We start from the raw sequence: 21,210 nt of genomic DNA, 5'->3' as shown, positions 1-21,210 counted from the left end.
CTGGTGAAAGCCTGAGCCATCAGTCTTTGAAAAGTGGCCGTTGCGTTGCACAAGCCGAAGGGCATCCTCTTCCACTGGTTCAACCCCAACTCACACGCGAATCCGGTCTTTTCCCTATCCTTCTTTCGCAGCGGGACCTGCCATAAGGCAGAACCCAAGTCCAATGTAGTGAAGAACTTGGCATCACCAAGTTTAGAGAGGCTCTCGTCTATTCGCGGTATCGGGTACGCATCTTTTATCGTTACCGCGTTCAAGTAACGAAAGTCGCAACAAAACCTAAGCTGTCCCCTTTTCTTTTTCGCCATTACTACCCCGCAAGCCCATGGCAATTTTGAGGGTTCTATCATGTCGTATTCGAGCAACATTTCAATTTCCGCTCGGCACGCTTCCAACTTATGTGGCGTCATTCGTCTTGCGCCTTCCCTTCCTCAAGCTCGATTTCGTGCTCGACGAAATTACAGCAACCGATATCCGCCTTATGTCTTGAAAATACATCTGCGTTCCGATTTAAGACGTCCCGCAATTTTTTGAAATCTCCCTCATCTATTTTCCCTTTTAAATGTTCTATCTCTGGCAAAACCGGTTTGTCAGATTCTAGTTTATATGACGAGGGGCGTTCCGGAAAATTCGAGCAGCTCGATAAGCCGTCGTCCGTTTCGGATTTCATTGAAAACAATTTATGAATAGATTTTAATTCATTAATCCTCTTTAAAATTTTATCTTTTTTGGCATGATAAGGACAGTCTTTCACACTATGTTTCTTCAAGTTTTCTGTCTCCTCATGGTCGGTCCTCATCGGCAAAGCGTAACCAAGCTTCTTTCCACGCTGGATTGAAATTGTGGTGTCCAGTGTGTTCAATAACACACTGACACACAGTCCGTTTCGCGTTACCGAGAAATTCCGGCCTAAAATCACTGAGCTTTGACTATTTGGATTCGGTACCAAACAAACCTGTTTACTATCACTTAACGAATTTAAATTTCTCATTCTAAAAATTGCTACCACAGCCTGCCCTGCCTGTAGTTTTACTTTTCTGTCTAAGAAAATTGGTACCTTGTTCTCGTCTGTTATTATCCTATTAATTGGTTTCTTAACATACTTCCGGTCCGGGTTTCTAATCCGTATTAGACCGTTGTTCAAGTCGACCATCACGTCAAAATTCCTGAGGAAATCTCTGCCCAAGATGAATTGGTCGGCGTCGTCCAAATTCTCTACCACCAGGAAGCTCATCAAAAGATCCCTTCCTCCCATGTGGAGAACCGTTATTGGTGTTCTTCCGGCTACGTAAATCGCTCCTCGATTGGCGGCGGCCAGTCGGATATTCGTTGGAATTAGCTCTTCCCTGTGAAGCCCATTCTTTCCCAAGTTTTTATCGGCATCACACTCACTACCGCTTCTGTGTCCAGAAACCCTGTGACTCCGATTTTCTTTCAGTTGGTGTCGAGCAGATGTGCGGTCACATCTGCTTCATACCCAATGTGTACTGCATCTTCTTCCATCATGGCGTCATGGCCTATCCTGCCGACTTTGAGTTCCTCCTCTCCCAAATAGATCGGCCCTATTTGGTCACTATCTGTTGTTACATAAGTCCTAGTGTAGATACTGATTCCATCCACGTTCAGCATCACTTGATACGGCCCATAGACTTCCACGTAGCGTCCATGAAGTTTCTTTATGCGAGGGCCACCCGTTGTTAGTAGTGCTCGCACAGCTCTCGACTCAGTGCGTGACTCCACCTGCCTCAGATAATCTGCATCTGTGTCCAAATGCATCAAAGTGAACTCGGATGGTTCACTCAGATTTCTAATTACCTGGTGTCCAGCCACCGAGATTATCGACTGTATCTTGCTTCCTTGCGGTACCATGCCAAACCTCTGACCGGAGATCACATTAAGTTTCATGCTCAAACTGCTTGGTGCTTTAGACTCTTCGACCTCCGTTGCTTCGAAGGTATTCAGTTGCTCCTGTAGTTTCTCATTTTCCAGTTCGATTTTCACTTTCTGTTCGATCTCTTTTGTCACCATTCCTGCTGCACTCTATTTTGAGCATCCCTCGCGGCTGCCCTATAATCAATCTTGAAGTCATCGGCCGCAGTCACTGGTTCCGGTTCACATGTTTCTTCAGTTACCGCTTGCATTTTGTTCGTCGCCAGCTCTTGCGGTTTGTCTTTTTTGCGCGCCTCCGCTTCAATCAACGGGCGAGCCTTGCTGGCTTTCACTCCTGATAAAATTTCCTCATGCCTTGGATGCTTGATGTCTGCCACTGCATCCCAGAATTGTGGACAATCTGATTTGAAATGACCTTCCAAGTTGCAAAAGAAACACCTCGGGCCGAATTTCGCAATTACTCCTCTCATGAAATCCTCATGGTCAACTTCTGACGCATCTTCGTCCTCGAGGCCAAAGCCTATTGCTTTCATGCCTTGTTTGTAAGTTGGGCATGCTGACACATGATGGTCCGTTGAACTGCAATTGGCACAAGAGCGTCTCTTGTCCATATCATCCCTCGGTTTGTACCAGTTGTTCCCTTGGTTTGCTGGTCCGTTGTTAAAATTGCCATAATTGTTCTTATAATATCCAGATCTCGAAGGAGGTTTCAACAAAATATATTCTTTTGACTTGAGTCTCAACTCCTCTGGTGTTGGCGCATTGGTTGATAGTGGTGTGTAATGCGTTGCTAGCATTGTTCGAAGCTCATCATTCTTCACACCATCGATGAATTTCGAGGCTACTGCCAGGTTTGTGCAATGTCTTAAGATTGAGCGTTAAAATTGTTTTAATTGAACAAAAAAGCACATGAAAATAGTTTTTTTGAAGTTTCAGTTGTACAATAAACTAGCAAAAACAAGCCACTGTAGAACGTTGAAAACTTTAATTTTAAAGTTACTAATGTTAAAGAGTTAAAACTTACTCTACAAAAGCTCAATTTTGACTAATTGTAATGAAAACAAGTTTACATGGCGAGATCTGTTTTTGCTGGTATTGAGAGTTAGTGATAAAATAATGAGCTTTTCTACGCTAACTTTGTCACGTTATCATAAAATGAGCAAAATTAAAAAGTTTAACTTTCAAATTGAAATGTAAAAGAGTTTAAAATGACGGCACAGAAGCTTAGTTTTGTTCGACAAAAATAAAAAACTGTTTTTATACATGAAAAGATATTCTTACTAATATTGATAACAATTTTCTTCAATTCTCGAGTTATACTATGCTTGAGAAAAATACACACGTGTCGTAAAGTTGTGCTGATTTTTAAGCGTTGGACGTAAGTTATTTTTATGCACGCTCTTCATTAAAAAGATTCATCGAGAGGTTAAACGTTATTATGTTCTAGAAACAAAAACCACGAATTTCTCAAAATCCTTTAAATCGTACTTACGCAAAAAAACTACAGGTCTCGTGTTAATTTTTGGCATTTAAACCCAACATTTCTAAAGATCCACCCAGTTTAGCTCGTCTGAATTGTTGAATTCAAACATTTGTCTTTTTTTAAATTTCCGATTTAGAATTTTCCAACTTTGATTTAATACAATTTGAATTGCATCCTTTCTATTTGAAGCATTCTTTGGAATCTGATCGCCTTCGATCTCTACCTCTGCGCAATATCCCAGGTGAAAACTGGTTATTTGATTGAGTATTGTTTGCTTAGTAAAACTAGAACTATCGAACAAATGGGGCATGCCACCATGTAATATCACAAAATTTGTGCTTTTGAATCTTATATTTTTTCAACTAATTTCGTTCAGTGAATTTTAACTTTCCCCTCAAAAAAAGAAAAAATTTTTGACCAACAATTTTCATTTTTCATACAATTAACAGCACCTGCAATGGGTTTAATTTTGCTGGCAAGATAAAAACGATCAAATTTCTTGACTGTAGCAGCTCATGGAAAAGCCAATTAGGAAAGGAAGGTTACGACGTTTTCAGAAATCTTCACAAAAAATCATAATTTTGTTTCGAATATAAGTTTTTAGGGAATGATGTCCGTTTAGACATCGCGAAAATTGACTAGGCAGCAACAAATAGACCTCATAAAGTAAGCACGTCTTTAGTCGAAAGTTACTATATTAACCAGTCAGAATTGATAGAACGAAAGAAAAACATGCAAAACAAATAAATTTCTCGAATTTCGGCGTACTTTTGTTCTGGATTCTGATTGGCTAATAATTGAATTTGTCTTTTTCTCGACTAGTATGAAATAAAGCTTGTCTACCGTTTGACCGCACTCAGCATTAAACAATTAGAACAACACTTTTTGCGTTGTTTCACAGGTTCTTCATTAGGAGTCTCGGAAGAATCTGAGTAAATATTATTTACTCGAAAATCATGGCTTCTTCATCTAGAAGCGAAGGGATCAATCAGGGCCATGATGCGCAACTGGAATGTCCTGGTTGTGCCAATAAGTTGAAAGGCAACGTGCCTGAGCTTCCTTGCGGACACTGCATTTGCCTCCCATGTACCGCTGCTCTGGAAACGCAAACAATCCAGAAGTGTCCTGTTGCAAAATGCCGCAGCAGTCGAACTAAGTTCACAGAACGAATTGTAGTGGATAACTTACCCACAAGACCTGCGGCTGCGGTTGACGACAGTTTCATGATGCCACCTCCACCCTACGCAGGTATGATGTGTTCTTTATTGTTTTTGACTGTAAAACAGCAAAATGATTGTCTCTTAGGTAGGTCGAGATGATTTTTTTCTCATCTTCTGAGACAAGTTATCCGTTATCGAACGGCAAAAGTATAATAGTAGCAAAAACGTGAATGATTTCTTTTTTTTTTCAAAATTGATGGATTCCCATGCAAAAGCGCAAAAAAACGCATTGATCTTGTTTCCAGTATATGTGATAACTTCAACAAAAATTTCGATCATTAACAGCTGTCAATTTTTTCCATTTATTTTTTCCAATTTTCTTTTTCACTGTTCTAACTATCTATCGACTTTGTCAATCTATTATCTATCTATTATATATTTGAATGCGGGCTTCACTATCTCACCATGTTTAAACGTTTTCAACGTAAGATTTTTGCATGTTTAACGAAAACTTTTTTCACGTTTAAGCTATATCGTATATTACAATGGTTAAAATATTATCGATTTTTTAGTTCGAATTCAGTGATTATTCCACCGAGTTTAAAATAAGCAGCCCAATAGTGGGATGCTGTCAGAATTCCCCAAAAGGTTGCGAATTTCGTCTCCAATTATGAATGCTCAAATCCTTTTAGTGTAAGAGATACAACAATTTTAGCGATTTTTTTCAAAAATTTTCAGAAAATCAAATTACAAAAAAGTTACCGAGATAAAATAGTTTTCGAGATATTACGTTTTCTGAGATTTTTTCAAAAAAATTTCAAAAAAAAATAAATATTTTTTTTTCTTCAAAATTTGAAATTCCCATTACTGTAGTTGGGGGCTATCAGAGTACTCTCAGCTATTGCCTCCAAGTATGACTGCTCAAATCCTTGTAGTTTTCGAGATATGACGTTTTTTGTGATTTTTTCAATTTTTTTTAGAAAACTCGAACGATTTTTTTTCTTCAAAATTTGAAATTCACAACCCTGTAGTTGGGGACTATCAGAGTACTCTCTAGGGTTGCGAACATTGCTGCAAGTATGACTGCTCAAATACTTGCAGGTTTCGAGTCATTACGTTTTCTATGATTTCAAAAAATTTTCAAAAATATAATTAATTTTTTCTTAAAAATTTTAAAATCTTTTACCCTGTTGTTGGGTGCTGTCAGGGTACTCTCATAGGTTGCGAATCTTGCCTCCTAGTCCAAATCCTTGTAGTTTTCGAGATGACGTTTTTTGTAGTTTTCAAAAAAATTCAAAAAAATTAAATTAATTTTTTTTTCAACCCACCCTGTAGTTGTGTAGTTGGGGCTATCAGAGTACTCTCAGGGATGGAAACCATACTTCTCTTTATGAGTGCTCAATACCTTGTAGTTTTCGAGATATTATGTTTATGAGTTTTTAAAAAATTTTCAAAAAAAAATTTTTTTTTTTTCAAAATTTAAAATTCCTTTCCCTGTAGTTGGGTGCTATCAGGGTACTCCCAGGAGTTGTAAATATTGACTCCAAATTTGACTGCTTAGATATTCGTAGTTTTCGAGAGTTGACAGAAAATTGAAATTTAAAAAAGTCCATAAATTTTGAAATTACCAACCCTGTAATTGGGTGCTGTCAGAGTACACTAAAAGCCTGCAGATCTGGTTTCCAATATATGCGGTTTTTCATGATATGTCAAAAATTCAAAGCACCGGAGGTGCGTAACATGTTAGTTATATTTTTAAATGCGAGCTTCATTATCTCGCCATGTTTAAGCCTTTTCAACGTATTATTTTTGCATGTTTAACGAAAAAATTTTTTCACGTGTAAGCTATATCGTACATTGCAATGGTAAAACAGCTTTTTCGATTTTCCAGTTTGATGTCGAGGATTACTTCATCAGTTTTGATATGAGCAAATTTGAGAAAAGTTTCGCAACATTGGATATTCTCAACCCTGTAGTTGGGTTGTGTCAGGGTACTCTCAGGGATTGCGAATCTTGTCTCCAAACCTCACTTCTCAAATCCTTGTAGTTTCCGAGATATGACGTTTTTTATGATTTTTTTTTTCAAAAACGTTCAAAACTTAGATTTAAAAATATTCAAAAAATTAGAAGATCTCTATCGTGTAGTTGGAAATCCTGAGGGTACCCCTAGTGGTGCAAATCTTGCCTCTGAATATGACTGCTCAAATCCTTATAGTTCTCGAGATATGATGTTTTTCATGATTTTTTTCAAAAATTTTCAAAAAACTTAGATTTAAAAATATTCAAAAAATTAAAATATCTGTGTCGTGTAGTTGGAAATTCTGAGGGTACACTTAGGGGTTGCAAATCTTGCCTCTGAGTATGACTGCTCACATCCTTACAGTTTTCGAGATCTGACGTTTTTTATGATTTTTGTTCAAAAATTTTCAAAAAATTATATTTTAAAGTTTTCAAAAATTTTCAAGTATGTATCGTGTAGTTGGAAACTCTGAGGGTACCGTCAGGGGTTGCGAATCTTACCTTTGAATATGACTGCTCAAATCCTTATAGTTTTCGAGAATTGACGTTTCTTTTTTGATTTTTCAAAAAATTTTCAAAATTTGAAATGTCCGTTTTTGTAGTAGAGGCTGTCAGAGTACTCGCAGGATCTCAAGGGTTACAAATTTTGCCTCGAAATATGACTGCTCAAACCTTTTGTGTTTTTGAGACATCACTTTTTTAATGATTTTTTTTCTTCAAAAAGTTTCTCAATTTGAAATCCCACCGCTGTAGTTGGGTACTGTTAGAGTACTATCAGGAGTTGCAGGTTTTGCATTCCATTGTGACTGCGCATTTACTTTAAATTTCCGAGTTATGGCGTTTTTTAATGTTAATTTAAAATTTTTCAGTGAACTTCAAAGAATTTTATGGTTTTTCAAAGTTAAGAAAAAAATAAACTTTTTTTTTTTTACAAAATTTGAAATTACCAGTCCTTTAATTAAGTGCTGTCAGAGTACACTCAAAGGATACAGACATTATTTCCAATAACTGCGGTTTTAATAATTTGTTAAAAACTCGAAGCACCGCAGGTGCGTTACACGCTAGTTGATTTTTATAGTTTTTATCGCTTAAAATAGTTTAATATAGATCAAACACGGTAAAACAAAATTTTATTAGAAATATACTGGAAATTTTTTTGTCTTAAACAGTTTAAGTGTTTTCTTTTAGGGCATCAATTTTGGGTAGAAAAAATTTAATCAGTTGGAACAGAGCCCGGTAGAACATAGTTTCACTAGAAATATACAGCAAACTTTTTTGGACTTGCAGTGTGCTCTTTTTGGGACATCATTTTTGGGTAGAAAAGAACATCAAATTGATTGTTAAATCTTTGAAAATAAGTGCTAATTGGCAAGCTTACTTCATTATTTGATCTTATGAAATCAAGTTAGAGAAGGAACAAGCAGACTGCTAAATTAAATAACCAAGGTGAAACAAGATAAGCTATGGATTTCATTTGAAACTACCAATGAGTTTTTAAAAGTTGTAATTAATTAATTCTTTTCTTATTACAAATGTTGTTGTTCTGGTTCCAGGCCATGGTAATTGTGCTTGTGTTGTTTTTCTTTCTATAGAAAAATCGGCTTTTTAGCTTACCATTTTTGATGGTTTTTTTTTGGTTAAAGGATTTGTATAGGATGATTTTTTTCAATGTCGAGCAATGTTCAAGCGAGGTTAAAAAGCCGTTGGATTTAAGTTTTCTTTCTAGTTTGTTTGCTGAATCTTTACGGTAGATAATTTTTAGCACGCAACATACAATGTTTTATAATGTTTTTTTTATTATTATTATGAGAGAAGGGCATAGAAATGATAATTAAATTGTTACTATTATGTTTAGTCCCTAAACACTGGATAAACGCGACCTTAAAAGTTCGGTTTGTTTGAACCAGTAGTTTATTTCGAGTCGTTCAAAATATAGTACGCATGTGTCGAACACAATTGAAGACAGTTTTCTCTCGGCCGAGCTGGTGAAAATATAACCAGTTTGGGCCGAGTTGGACATAGCACGCTTAGATCAATCAGTCGAAATTATTTTTCATTTTCTTTTCTCGACTCGGTAGTCAAAACATGGCCAATTTGAGTCGTGCTAGTTGCCGAAACATAGCACGTTTGTTTCGAACACAGCTTAAAAACAACATTTCTTTGGTTGAGTGGTGACAGCATAGCCAGTTTGGTTAGATCCGGGCGAAAAATAGCACGCTTTGATCGAACACAGTTGAATCTATTTTTCCTTCGATCGAGCTGGTAAAAACAAAATTTTTGGTCAAGATGTTCGAATCAAAGATATCGAGTCGGTCGAAGCATATATCGACTACCCGAACCCCGGCGATGTTCACTGTTACTGTAATCAATTTGATATTTTTTTATTATTACGATTTGTATACTTAAATCCGATTCTGTGGTTCATTTTCCCGGCTTTCAAACAAGTGACAGAATTTTTCTGCTCAATTTCTATTTCTCTCCAGACAAATATCGATTTTCTTAGATAGCAATTTTTGACGGGATTTTTGATATTGCCTGAATGCCATCGATGTTTTGAGCTTAAAATAAAACAGATTTGATCTTTGATAAGTTTTCCCAAAATTGTGAGGGTTTAAAAATTACCTTTTTGGTCAGTTTGGAAAGATTTTTGCACAATGTTTTAAGCATTGAGGAAAGTGGATCCGGAATCATCGTCCCTATTAGTCTAAAACTATGATTGATGGTATTTTTTTGTTCCGAGCACGAAGTCTGTGGAAACTTAGTTTTTGGGCGTTTTTATGCACAAATCATGTTTGTTGAAAAAAATTCATAGAGGGTCAAGATGTGTATCGGATTAAACATTTTCGGGCCTTAATAGGCGAGTTCCCACGACGCTATATAAACCCATTGAGAGGGGGCAGGGGCCCCCTCGGAATATTTGACTTTGGCCAGTTTATTGTTCCTACTTTAAAAAAAATAGTCGGTTGCTCGAAAACTCCCCGCTAAAATTCCCAAATTTTTTGAATGAGACCCTAGACCCTGGAAATAATGGAAGTTTGTTAATGTCACTTTTTGATAGTTTTGTTAAGATGGGTTTTGCCATTTTTGGGCCTTTTCCCAGCTACCCAAAAAAGTGATTTTTTCAATTATCTCTAATTCAGTAACTTTTTCGGCGTTGGTCAAGAAGAACTTTCTAATAGTGCCTTAGACGTGTTGTATGATGCTTTAAACTGTTTGGCATAATTTTTTTTCGCTTTCGCAAAAATTAAAAATTTCACTTTTCCAGACGGTCATCTAAGGTTCGAAAAAATGAAAAATTGTGGAAATTGAAAATTAATGAAAATCAAAAACGAGTTTCCCGTTGGGTAATATGAAGGTCCAGTTTGTTTTTTAGAAGTTTTTTTGTTGTAGAATTTTCTTATTTGGTCGTTAAACCGAAATTTGTAGTAAAAAACAGAATTTTTAATTCAGATCTGTCCTACATTAGCTTAGTTTACGTCATATATAGTCCGATAGAAAGTTTGAATTACTAGCATTCATTGTAAGCTGCCGCAAAGTTTCATGATTTGGTGTGAAAGATAATGAAATTGCTGAAACTAATACGAAAAAAAACCTGAAAAAAAGTCAAAAACGAATTTTTTAAAAAAAACTTTCTATTGCAAATCTTGTAGGATGCTCTGTGGGCCCCTTAGGGCCCAGTAGAAGAGCATCCGACTCGGAATTATCCAAAGAACGGAAATTAAAAATCGTTTTGGGTTTTCTAAGCCATCATGTCCAGTTTGTCTAAGCCATCATGTCCAAAAATATGTATAACTTTCGGATAAATCATACATTTGAACTTGACAATTTTGGGAAACTTTTTGATCCTTCTCGAAAAGTACCTGCCAATTCTGAGATCAACAGTACAATCAAATTATCAGGTTATAAGCTTCTTTCGGCTTAATCTAGCACGATTTCGTTTCTTTAGAAAAAGTCATAGCCTCGAGAAATGTGAAATTTGTATATTTTTGTGACCGATTACACCGTTTTTTCTAAAAAGACCGTATGTATGGCCTTATTAAAATCCATTTTTCAAATTTTTATCGTTTTTCCGAAATTTTTCCATTTCTCTTGAAAACTACCCTGCCAAATTTGACATTGAGTGCAGTTGAAAGACCGAGCAAAAGTCTTCCCTACATGAATCCGTTAATTTATTAGCAAAGCCACTAGTGTTTTGGTGAAAGACCAATTTCTGAAACTTTCAAAATTACGACTGCCATCCCGCATCAGTACAACATATTCTAAAAATATCAAAAATGTATCACTAGCTTTAGTTGGGCCCCTAGTTTTTAACAGATGATTGTTGACAGTGGTGTTTTCTTATCATTCAACTGATTTTACTCATAAGCATTAGTAAAAAGTTTCATATATGACTGCAGTTTTTCTGAAATCATTGCAAGAATTATATGGTCTAAGTTTTTGCTTCAAGTAAGTTTTAATGTTTCATGAAATTAAAACACATAGATTCTGGCTATTTTTGGGTCAAATGTGGAATTTTTTTAAATCCAAGAAATAAGGATCTTGTAATTTGACAAATTTTGAAAGTCTTCAAGTGTGCCTTTATCCTTCCCTAGAATTCAAAACTAAAACTTGCTGTTTTTGTTTTTTAACCCATGTTCACGTGAATTGTAAGCCTGGTTCGCCAGAAAATTTTTTGAAAAGAAATTTATTGTCGTTAGATTTTCGTGGATTAAATTTTTTGATAAGCATTTTTCCATTATGTATATGAATAGAGCTGTTAAACGAAGGTAAGGTAGTCAATTCGCGTTGATCTACTTTTTCAGAAAATAAACGGCTGTGTTTCAGAGCGACCCAAGACAGCTTCAGTAAGCTATTGCGACTTACACCCATCTGAATCCATTAGATTCTACTGCAACGAGTGCTCGGAGGCTATCTGTGCTCTGTGTTGGGATGAAAAACACAGTGACTGGAAAAAACACAATATCAGCACAATGTCAATATACATGAGACCCCAGAAGGAAGTTGAAGCACGCATTGCAGCTTACAGGTTAGAATGTGTGAATATGACTGGAGTTCTACAGGAATGGCAGCCTTGCATTGACCAGATTCAATCAGCAGAGCGAGCACAGAAAGCTGTTCTGAAATGTAAATCGGCGCGAGATATAGAGCAAAAGTCCCGCGATGTCAGAAATCACCTGTTGGCACAAATGGCAAATGTCCAAAATTATAAACGGAAAATTTTATCGCAATTTTCTGAAATCGAGGCTACTTATGAGCGAATTTTCGGAGACGAGGTTGTGGACTCCAAGTCTGATGGTTCACCAAATCAGTTGAACCAGGGCGCCAATACTTCAAGAGGAACATCTGGCCCTAGAATGACTGACAATATTACTAGTTCTCCTGGAGGAAGCTCTGTAACTGGGAGAAGTGACGGTGTTAGTGCTGGAAAAAAATTGGTAATTGAAGATAAGAAAAGGAAAAGGTTGACTGGTGTGAAGGAGACTTGGATAGGCGATAAGATTGTTAGGTGTGATAAGGCGGTTTTTAATGCGGAGTCTAGAGAATTGATGTGCTTTAATTTTTTAAACACAATAACGGTACTGAGACTGAACGATAAAAATGAAAAGTTGGAAGTAAAGAGGACAATGGAGTGGAATGAGTTGAGAGAAAAGGAAAACTGGCTGTGGGATATAACTGTAAACGATGGAAGTATTATGTACGGAGTGATTAGAGAGGACGGTGGAACTTACTTTAAAAAAGTTGAGGAATTGGATCAATTCAGTTTTAAAAAGAAATCAGAGCTAGATACTCAAGGAGTGCTTAATGGCAGTGGTGTGATCTGGTATTTGTCCTCCTTTCATGACACGTTGGCTCTGTCTGTATTTGATAACAGGAATAAAGATGATCGGAAGTGGCGCAGCGTAACCGTTTACAAAAACAAGAAGAGAATGGAAACTGTTTCGCTTGAAATAAGCGTACATGAAGGGATTTATTGGAATGGTTTTACATTGGTTAATGAGAACACGCTCCTATTGAGTTGTGGTTTGAACAAAAAAATAGCAGTAGTCACACTGCCATCACAGTCACATTGTCATTCAATAGCGGCCTCAACATCATCATCTTTATCTTCAAGTACCACCCTGAAACCTCAATCAATCAAGTATGTATTTGCTGCTTGTGTGACGAGGATTTACTCTCTGCTTTGGATGCCAATTGATTCTCAACTTGAGGGATATATATGCGTGGGAGAGAGCGAGGGTGCATCACTCTCCCGGATGTATAAAATAAACCTTGGAACAGATTTGGCAAAAGTAGACGAGGGAAAGGAAACAAAGCTGGAAGAGGTCGAAAATGTATCCCCGTTGGAGAAGACGACTGTTATATGCCCAGTTGACGATTACACAGTTTTTGCAACTCGTGGAGAAAAATGGTTTGAAGGTCAACCAGTTGTTTTGAAATTCGATTTTCAGCCCATCTAACGGCATTTTCGATGGAAGTTTTATTCACTGGCATCCTCAATTTGTGCTTTTATGTTTTTAAATTACATTTCATATGTCTTTGATTTTGTAGACATTAGGCTATTATTTACAACAGCAGTTTCTTATAGTAATCTGCTGTTCTTCTGTAGTTGTTTGCTATTAACTTTCAATCAAACTTTATATCTAAATTGGTCGTGTTGCAAAATTACACTGCAGAAAACGGAAGTTTACTGAAAAAATCTTCAATGAACTGAACGTTTATATCAATGCACTATGATCAACATCCTTGACAAATGTACAAACCTTCATACAGATGTTCATAGAGTTACACCAATTTTGATACTGCATTTTTTATAGCTAACCATCAACTCAGCAATAGAGATGTAACACTGATTCAAATTCATTGACATTGGCAAGGTCAGGTCAAGAAGCATTTGGTTTCCCAGGGAAAGGGTTTTTATTTTGCAAAATCAGTAAACCTCAGAAATGTCAACCTGGCTTTTCTCAAAAAAAGTTAAAACTAATTGATCACTAAGGAAGCAAATTAACTGCTGTTTTGAAACAGTACCCGTACCTAGCAAACTTTCTATTTCAGATCTGGAATAAACTTTTTCAGTTCTAAATTCCAGATCTGAAATGGGCTGTGAAATAATTAAATAACGCTTGGATACTTTGAGGAGGGTCTGATTTCAGTTCTGAATTTTTGTTTTTCTTCGTTATTTCAGATCTGAAAAAAATCTGTTTCATATCTTTTTTCAGATATAAAATTTAATCTTTCTTGGTTATTTTAGATCTGCTAAACCAATGATTTTGGCTCAGTTTTGCTATTTTTGATACTTTTGGATCGGACAGCTTCTGCTAGCTACTAGCAAGTAGTCAGGAAAATCTCCAATGCGAGACTGCCAAAATATATTTCTCCACGATTGAGATAAACATTGGAAATGCATAAATAGCGCATGATAAATAAAAAATTTGATTTGTTGTAACAGTTTTTGAAAACATTTTTTTACAGTTGAACGAAAAATTTAGTTCGAAAAAAACAGTTTTCGAAATTGTTCGGAATTTTTTTTACCGCTAGTTAATCTAAAAAACTCAAGTAAAAAATAAAACATTAAAGCTCGAAGTGCAAAAATTATAATTTAAAAAAAGTTTCTCAGATCTAATTTCAGATCTGAAATTTTGTTTTTGAAGGTTATTTCAGTTCTAAAATATCTATTTCAGATCATTATTTCGGATCTGATTTCAAATTTTTGATCAGATATGAAATAAAGAATTTCAGAACTTAGAAACAATACATGTAAGAAATTAAAACTTTCAGATACTCCACAGAAAAGGTAAAGGTAACCAGAAATGCCGGTAAACTAAGAATAAAAAGCTTGTGAAGTAAACTGTTTTCTTGTCATACACGATGACGTTAAAAACGTAGGAGCTATGGAAAGATTGTGCAAGCCCGGACACAATAAGGGAAAAGATTCAAAGTTTTGCTGTTTCTCTAATTTTTTTGCTATCATCTGGCGGTTTTCGTTTCGGCCAATGAGAACACGCTTCTTTTGAATTACGATTTACTTGGCATTAACAAATTTGTAGATGTGTTTTTGCCTGAAACTTTACAACAAAATCAAAAAGAAAGATTTCACCTCTATATGCCACGCAAGTCCTTATCGCAATTAGTAAACAGGGTCAAAAAGAAAGATTTCATATCTACATGCCGGGCATAATCTTGTCACCATAATTAAAAATAATCATAATTATTGGCAAAAAATTGATAAAATGAGAAAAAAAATTCATAAATAAAATTAATACCGCCTGGAAGCACACGACTGGATGGACAGCAGTCTTTGCTTTGTTCTTATATCTATTTACCAAAACACCTCACGGAAAAAAAAGTTTCTCGAAATTTCATTGCTTAAGTTTTCTCTATCGAAAAATTACGCCGCGAAACTTTGTACTTTTTTTTAATATAACAAAATTTTTGATCCAATATCAAATCAAAGCAACAAGTGTTTCTTGCATTCAGCAACATGATTGTTTTTTTTTCAATCGACAAATATTTGATAATCTTATGTTGTTTTTTGGAAGCATATTGTTGTTGTTTTTCCTTTTTTTAAGAGTGAACTAATTATGAATTTTTAAAAGGTCAGTTTTGTACAAAGTTATGACATTTCAAGTTTGATGCAGTTTTCTCTGTCGTAGTATCTATTGAGATATACCAGCATATAAAATTGTTCATTAGTTTTCAAAATTAGCTGTTGTAACGTTGCGTTAAGTATAATCAAAAACTATCATGCCAATTGAAAATTTTCTGGAAGCAGATTTTGCTCTAGTTTTACATGACTGATATAATACCGGACGCACTACACATTGAGCCTCAACCATTACTTTTTGAAAGTAAGATATCAATGTGTAAAACGTTTTCCCGGGGTCTAAAAAATTTTCTCTCGGTTATGACTAGTTGGTTGTGAATTTTTTTCCTAATGTGTCACCTGCCAAAAATATTGCATCAAATGCTCCCATTTCGTTTCAAAAGTCAAACGTTTTTACCATAACAAAATAAGCTAACCTTTTTTAATTATCTAGCAAAGTCAATAAGAAAGGTTTCACCTCTATATGCCGCGCAAGTCCTTGTCGTAATTAGTAAACAAAACCAAAAAGAAAATTTCATCTCTATATGGCGGGCATATTCTTGTCGCCATAATTAAAAATAATCATAATAAAATGGCAAAAAAGTGTATAAAATGAGAAAAAATTTAAATTTAATACCGCCTGGAAGCACACGACTGGAATGACAGCACTCTTAGCTTTAGTCGTAGTATATCAATTTAGCAACAAAACAGCTCACGTAAAAAAGGTTGCCCAATTTTTCGTTGCTTAAATCTTTTCTATCGAAAATTTACGCCGCGAAACTTGGTACTTTTTTTTAATGTAACAAAATTTTTGATCCAATATCAAATCAAAGCAACAAAAGGGTTTCCTGCAGTCAGCAACTTGATTGTTTATTTTCAGTTGACAAACACTTGATGATTTTATGTTTTTTTGAAGCATGTTGTTGTTTTTCCTTTTTTAAATTGTGAACTAGTTATGAATTTTTAAAAGGTCAGTTGTGTACAAAGTTATGACATTTCAAATTTGATGCAGTTTTCCCTGTCGTAGTATCTATTGAGATATACCAGCATATAAAATTGTTCATGAGTAGTCAAAATTAGCTGTTATAACGTTGCTTTAAGTATCATCAAAAACTATCAAGCCAATTGAAAATTTTGTGGAAGCAGATTTTGCTCTAGTTTTACATTACTAATATAATACCGGACGCACTACACATTGAGTCTTAACCATTACTTTTTGAAAGTAAGATATCAATGTGGAAAACGTTTTCCCGGTGTCTGAAAAATTTTCTCTCGGTTATGACTGGTTGGTTGCGAATTTTTTTCCTAACGTGTCACCTGCCAAAAATATTGCATCAAATGCTCCCATATCGTTTCAAAAGTCAAAAGTTTTTACCGTAACAAAATAAGCTAACCTTTTTTTAATTATCTAGCAAAGTCAATAAGACAGGTTTCACCTCTATGTGCCGCGCAAGTCCTTGTCGTAATTAGTAAACAAAGTCCAAAAGAAAATTTCATCTCTATATGCCGGGCACATTCTTGTCGCCATAATTAAAAATAATCATAATAAAATGGCAAAAAATTTAATAAAATGAGAAAACATTTAACTTTAATACCGCCTGAAGCACATGACTGGGTGGACATCACTCTTAGCTTTGTTCGCAGTATATCAATTTAGCAACAAAACAGCTCACGTAAAAAAGGTTGCCCAATTTTTCGTTGCTTAAATCTTTTCTATCGAAAATTTACGCCGCGAAACTTGGTACTTTTTTTTAATGTAACAAAATTTTTGATCCAATATCAAATCAAAGCAACAAAAGGGTTTCCTGCAGTCAGCAACTTGATTGTTTATTTTCAGTTGACAAACACTTGATGATTTTATGTTTTTTTGAAGCATGTTGTTGTTTTTCCTTTTTTAAATTGTGAACTAGTTATGAATTTTTAAAAGGTCAGTTGTGTACAAAGTTATGACATTTCAAATTTGATGCAGTTTTCCCTGTCGTAGTATCTATTGAGATATACCAGCATATAAAATTGTTCATGAGTAGTCAAAATTAGCTGTTATAACGTTGCTTTAAGTATCATCAAAAACTATCAAGCCAATTGAAAATTTTGTGGAAGCAGATTTTGCTCTAGTTTTACATTACTAATATAATACCGGACGCACTACACATTGAGTCTTAACCATTACTTTTTGAAAGTAAGATATCAATGTGGAAAACGTTTTCCCGGTGTCTGAAAAATTTTCTCTCGGTTATGACTGGTTGGTTGCGAATTTTTTTCCTAACGTGTCACCTGCCAAAAATATTGCATCAAATGCTCCCATATCGTTTCAAAAGTCAAAAGTTTTTACCGTAACAAAATAAGCTAACCTTTTTTTAATTATCTAGCAAAGTCAATAAGACAGGTTTCACTTCTATGTGCCGCGCAAGTCCTTGTCGTAATTAGTAAACAAAGTCCAAAAGAAAATTTCATCTCTATATGCCGGGCACATTCTTGTCGCCATAATTAAAAATAATCATAATAAAATGGCAAAAAATTTAATAAAATGAGAAAAAATTTAAATTTAATACCGCCTGAAGCACACGACTGGGTGGACTTCACTCTTAGCTTTGTTCGCAGTATATCAATTTAGCAACAAAACAGCTCATGTAAAAAAAAGTTGTTCAATTTTTCGTTGCTTAAATCTTTTCTATCGAAAAATTACGCCGCGAAATGTTGTACTTTTTTTTAATATAACAAAATTTTTGATCCAATATCAAATCAAAGCAACAAAAGGGTTTCCTGCAGTCAGCAACTTGATTGTTTAATTTCAGTTGACAAACACTTGATGATTTTATGTTTTTTTGAAGCATGTTGTTGTTTTTCATTTTTTTAATTGTGAACTAGTTATGAATTTTTAAAAGGTCAGTTGTGTACAAAGTTATGACATTTCAAATTTGATGCAGTTTTCCCTGTCGTAGTATCTATTGAGATATACCAGCATATAAAATTGTTCATGAGTAGTCAAAATTAGCTGTTATAATGTTGCTTTAAGTATAATCAAAAACTATCAAGCCAATTGAAAATTTTGTGGAAGCAGATTTTGCTCTAGTTTTACATTACTAATATAATAGCGGACGCACTACACATTGAGTCTTAACCATTACTTTTTGAAAGAAAGATATCAATGTGTAAAACGTTTTCCCGGGGTCTGAAAAATTTTCTCTCGGTTATGACTGGTTGGTTGTGAATTTTTTTCCTAATGTGTCACCTGCCAAAAATATTGCATCAAATGCTCCCATATCGTTTCAAAAGTCAAAAATTTTTTAACGTAACAAAATAAGCTAACCTTTTTAAATCATCTAGCAAAGTCAATAAGAAAGGTTTCACCTCTATATGGCGGGCAAACCCTTGTCGTAATTAGTAAACAAAATCAAAAAGAAAGTTTCATCTCTATATGCCGGGCATATTCTTGTCGCAATAATTAAAAATTATCATAATAAAATGGCGAAAAATTTGATAAAATGAGAAAACATTTAACTTTAATACCGCCTGAAGCACATGACTGGGTGGACATCACTCTTAGCTTTGTTCGCAGTATATCAATTTAGCAACAAAACAGCTCATGTAAAAAAGGTTGCCCAATTTTTCGTTGCTTAAATCTTTTCCAACGAAAAATTACGCCGCGAAATGTTGTACTTTTTTTTAAATATAACATTATTTTTGATCCAATATCAAATCAAAGCAACAAAAGGGTTTCCTGCAGTCAGCAACTTGATTGTTTAATTTCAGTTGACAAACACTTGATGATTTTATGTTTTATTTGAAGCAAGCATGTTGTTGTTTTTCTTTTTTTTAATAATGAACTAGTTATGAATTTTTAATAGTTCAGTTGTGTACAAAGATGTGACATTTCAAAAATGATGCAGTTTTCTCTGTCGTAGTATCTATTGAGATATACCAGCATTTAAAATTGTTCGTGAGTTTTCAAATTAGCTGTTATAACGTTGCTTTAAGTATAATCAAAAACTATCAAGCCAATTGAAAATTTTGTGGAAGCAGATTTTAGTCTAGTTTTACATTACTGATATAATACCAGACGCACTACACATTGAGTCTTAACCATTACTTTTTGAAAATAAGATATCAATGTGTAAAACGTTTTCCCGGGGTCTGAAAAATTTTCCCTCGGTTATGACTGGTTGGTTGTGAATTTTTTTCCTAATGTGTCACCTGCCAAAAATATTGCATCAAATGCTCCCATATCGTTTCAAAAGTCAAAAGTTTTTACCGTAACAAAATAAGCTAACCTTTTTTAAATTATCTAGCAAAGTCAATAAGAAAGGTTTCACCTCTATATGGCGGGCAAGTCCTTGTCGTAATTAGTAAACAAAATCAAAAAGAAAGTTTCATCTCTATATGCCGGGCATATTCTTGTCGCCATAATTAAAAATTATCATAATAAAATGGCGAAAAATTTGATAAAATGAGAAAACATTTAAATTTAATACCGCCTGAAGCAAATGACTGGGTGGACATCACTCTTAGCTTTGTTCGCAGTATATCAATTTAGCAACAAAACAGCTCATGTAAAAAAGGTTGCTCAATTTTTTGTTGCTTAAATCTTTTCTATCAAAAAATTACGCCGCGAAATGTTGTACTTTTTTTAATATAACATAATTTTTGATCCAATATCAAATCAAAGCAACAAAAGGGTTTCCTGCAGTCAGCAACTTGATTGTTTAATTTCAGTTGACAAACACTTGATGATTTTATGTTTTATTTGAAGCAAGCATGTTGTTGTTTTTCCTTTTTTTAATAGTGAACTAGTTATGAATTTTTAATAGTTCAGTTGTGTACAAAGATGTGACATTTCAAAAATGATGCAGTTTTCTCTGTCGTAGTATCTATTGAGATATACCAGCATATAAAATTGTTCATGAGTTTTCAAATTAGCTGTTATAACGTTGCTTTAAGTATAATCAAAAGCTATCAAGCCAATTGAAAATTTTGTGGAAGCAGATTTTAGTCTAGTTTTACATTACTGATATAATACCGGACGCACTACACATTGAGCCTCAACCATTACTTTTTGAAAGTAAGATATCAATGTGTAAAACGTTTTCCCGGGGTCTGAAAAATTTTCTCTCGGTTATGACTGGTTGGTTGTGAATTTTTTCCTAATGTGTCACCTGCCAAAAATATTGCATCAAATGCTCCCATATCGTTTCAAAAGTCAAAAGTTTTTAACGTAACAAAATAAGCTAACCTTTTTAAATCATCTAGCAAAGTCAATAAGAAAGGTTTCACCTCTATATGGCGGGCAAGTCCTTGTCGTAATTAATAAACAAAATCAAAAAGAAAGTTTCATCTCTATATGCCGGGCATATTCTTGTCGCCATAATTAAAAATTATCATAATAAAACGGCGAAAAATTTGATAAAATGAGAAAACATTTAAATTTAATACCGCCTGAAGCACACGACTGGGTGGACAGCACTCTTAGCTTTGTTCGCAGTATATCAATTTAGCAACAAAACAGCTCATGTAAAAAAGGTTGCCCAATTTTTCGTTGCTTAAATCTTTTCTATCGAAAAATTACGCCGCGAAACTTTGTACTTTTTCTAAATTAACAAATTTTTTGATCCAATATCAAATCAAAGCAACAAAAGGGTTTCCTGCAGTCAGCAACTTGATTGTTTATTTTCAATTGACAAACACGTAATGATTTTATGTTTTTTTGAAGCATGTTGTTGTTTTTCCTTTTTTAAATAGTGAACTAGTTATGAATTTTTAATATTTCAGTTGTGTACAAAGATGTGACATTTTAAAAGTGATGCAATTTTCTCTGTCGTAGTATCTTTTGAGATATACCAGCATATAAAATTATTCTTGACTTTTCAAAATTTGCTGTTATAACGTTGCTCTAATTATAATCAAAAACTATCAAGCCAATTGGAAAGTTTGTGGAAGTAGATTTTGCTCTAGTTTTACATTACTGATATAATACCGGACGCATTACACCTTGAGCCTCAACCATTACTTTTTGAAAGTAAAATATCAATGTGTAAAACGTTTTCCCGGGGTCTGAAAATTTTTCTCTCGGTTATCACTGGTTG

At 34.6% G+C, this 21,210-nt stretch overlaps 1 protein-coding gene across 2 annotated transcripts; it reads left to right on the top strand.

The window, feature by feature from the left end:
* Positions 1–3,151: 3,151 nt before the first annotated feature.
* On the top strand, positions 3,152–13,283 carry LOC134839111 (uncharacterized). Of its 2 annotated transcripts, none has more exons than XM_063854549.1 (3): positions 3,152–3,265; positions 4,272–4,618; positions 11,374–13,283. In XM_063854549.1, the coding sequence occupies exons 2-3, from the start codon at positions 4,327–4,329 to the stop codon at positions 13,005–13,007; spliced, it is 1,926 nt and encodes a 641-aa protein (XP_063710619.1). In that variant the 5' UTR covers positions 3,152–3,265; positions 4,272–4,326; the 3' UTR covers positions 13,008–13,283. The 2 variants fall into 2 exon arrangements, with proteins under 2 accessions (XP_063710619.1, XP_063710618.1); XM_063854548.1 differs by lacking the exon at positions 3,152–3,265 and adding an exon at positions 3,272–3,611.
* The last annotated feature ends 7,927 nt before the right edge of the window (positions 13,284–21,210 follow it).

Source organism: Symsagittifera roscoffensis, chromosome 2 (assembly GCF_963678635.1).
Source record: "Symsagittifera roscoffensis chromosome 2, txSymRosc1.1, whole genome shotgun sequence".
Classification (NCBI taxonomy): domain Eukaryota; kingdom Metazoa; phylum Xenacoelomorpha; order Acoela; family Convolutidae; genus Symsagittifera; species Symsagittifera roscoffensis.
The sequence above is the reverse complement of the archived record's forward strand: the minus strand, read 5'-3'. Positions and strand labels throughout refer to the sequence as shown.

Bases quoted from the DNA above. Each gene is read 5' to 3' on its own strand.
- LOC134839111 (XM_063854549.1), top strand. From the start codon at position 4,327: ATGGCTTCTTCATCTAGAAGCGAAGGGATCAATCAGGGCCATGATGCG. The intron at 4,619-11,373 runs GTATGATGTGTT...GCTGTGTTTCAG, and splicing joins GCCACCTCCACCCTACGCAG to AGCGACCCAAGACAGCTTCA.